The 2,242-nt window shown below is 44.3% G+C and overlaps 1 protein-coding gene across 1 annotated transcript; it reads left to right on the forward strand.

Annotated features, from left to right (window-relative positions):
- Positions 1-647: 647 nt before the first annotated feature.
- Positions 648-1,264, forward strand: LOC134336128 (zinc finger protein 501-like; the record flags this gene model as incomplete). Its single annotated transcript, XM_063018822.1, has 1 exon — positions 648-1,264. A coding segment is annotated over one exon (516 nt), but the record flags the coding sequence as incomplete, so codon positions are not given.
- Between the last annotated feature and the right edge of the window lie 978 nt (positions 1,265-2,242).

The following is a 2,242-nucleotide window of genomic DNA, read 5'->3' on the forward strand; positions in this document are numbered from 1 at the left end:
AGAGTTTTACAACACAGAGTAAACTTAAAAGACACCAGCGTGTTCATACTGGAGAAAAACCTTATAACTGCTCACAGTGTGGGAACAGTTTTACAGCACTGGCATATCTGAAAGTACACCGGCGAATTCACACTGGAGAAAAACCTTATTCCTGCTCACAGTGTGAGAAGAGTTTTACTACACAGGGTCATCTGACATTACACCAGCGCGTTCACTCTGGAGAAAAACCATATCAGTGCTCACAGTGTGGGAAGGGTTTTATTGAACTGACTGCACTCAAAATACACCAGCGCATTCACACTGGAGAGAAACCTTACCAATGCTCACAGTGTGAAAAAGCTTTTAGTCGACTAAGTCATTTCGCAAGACACCAGCACATTCACACTGGAGCAAAACCATATTACTGCTCACAGTGTGAAAAATGTTTTAGTCGACAGAGTCATCTCGAAAGACATCAGCGCATTCACACTGGAGAGAAACCATATCACTGCTCACAGTGTGATAAAAGTTTTAGTCGACAGAGTCATGTTGAAAAACACCAGCGCATTCACACTGGAGAGAAACCGTATCAGTGCTCACAGTGTGAGAACAGTTTTGCTACAGAAGGTTATCTGAAAATACACCAGCGCATTCACACTGGAGAGAAACCGTATCAGTGCTCACAGTGTGACAAGAGTTTTTTAACAAAAAGTTATCTGAAAATACACCAGCGCGTTCACACTGGAAAAAGACCTCATCAGTGCACACAGTGTGAAAAGAGTTTTGATAAACCAAGTCGCCTTGAAAATCACCAGCGCATTCACACTGAAGCAAAATCGTATCAGTGCTTAGAGTGTGAAAAGAGTTTTGATCGACCAAGTGGCCTTGAAAGACACCAGCGCATTCACACTAGAGGAAAACCGTATAAGTGCTTAGAATGTGAAAAGAGTTTTAATCGACCGAGTCACCTCAAAAGACACCAGCGCACTCACACTAGAGCAAAACCACATCAGTGCTCACAGTGTGAAAAGAGTTTTGATAAACCAATTTGCCTCGAAAAACACCAGCGCATTCACACTGGAGCAAAACTGTATCAGTGCTTAGAGTGTGAAAAGAGTTTCGATCGTCAAAGTCGCCTCGAAAGACACCAGCGCGTTCACACTGAAGAGAAAACGCATCAGTGAGGAAAGAGTTTTACTGAGCAGAGAACTGGACAAATGAAAGGAAGTGTGTTTGTGCTCAGCAGCTCTGTAATCGTACTGTAAGCAAACTGCTGCTCCGGTATCATGTGCTCCAGGTTTTAGTTGATGGTTTCTGAATGGGATTGTGGATCAGATGTGTGGAGAAAGAGGCCTAGAAGAAAAGCTTCTCCTCTCATGGACTGTCGGGCGTGGTCAGTCTTTATTATTGGAGACTGTAGCTGGTAGGACAGACGGAGTAATCTAGTGGATCTAAATCCAGGGTGGTGGTGACATCTGGAGATCTCAGGAGAACATTGTAATGAGGAGAGGTGTGGGTCCTACACAGAAGATCGCTCAGTAGTTAGAGCAACTTGTTCCATTGCTTTAAAGTTGAACCTTTAGCATGTAAAGTGTAATAATGAAGAATCCTGATCAACAAAGATCCACCCACCATAAATGTTCTGGACCTCGAGGAACTGAACTTTTTAATACACTGCCTGGACAAAAAAAAAGGTCACACACTCTAATATTTGGTTGGACTGCCTTTAGCTTTGATTACGCCACGCCTTTGCTGTGGCATCGTTTCCACAAGCTTCTGCAATGTCACAACATTTTTTTCTGTCCAGAGTTGCATTAATTTTTCCCCAAGATCTTGTATTGATGATGGGAGATTTGAACCACTGTGCAAAGTCTTCTCCAGCACATCCCAAAGATTCTCAATGGGGTTCAGGTCTGGACTCTGTGGTGGCCAATCCATGTGTGAAAATGACGTCTCACGCTCCCTGAAGCACTCTTCCACAATCTGAGCCCGATGAATCCTGGCATTGTCATCTTGGAATATGCCCGTGCCATCAGGGAAGAAAAAATCCATTGATGGAATAACCTGGTTGTTCAGTATGTTCAGGTAGTCAGCTGACCTCATTCTTTGGGCACATAACGTCGCTGAACCTAGACCTGACCGACTGCAGCGACCCCAGATCATAGCACTGCCCCGGTACGGTAGGCACTAGGCATGATGGGTACATCACTTCAGCCACCTCTCTTCTTACCCTGATGCACCCATCACTCTGGAACAGGGTAAA

The sequence above is a fragment of the Trichomycterus rosablanca genome, chromosome 2, assembly GCF_030014385.1.
Source record: "Trichomycterus rosablanca isolate fTriRos1 chromosome 2, fTriRos1.hap1, whole genome shotgun sequence".
Taxonomy (NCBI): Eukaryota; Metazoa; Chordata; class Actinopteri; order Siluriformes; family Trichomycteridae; genus Trichomycterus; species Trichomycterus rosablanca.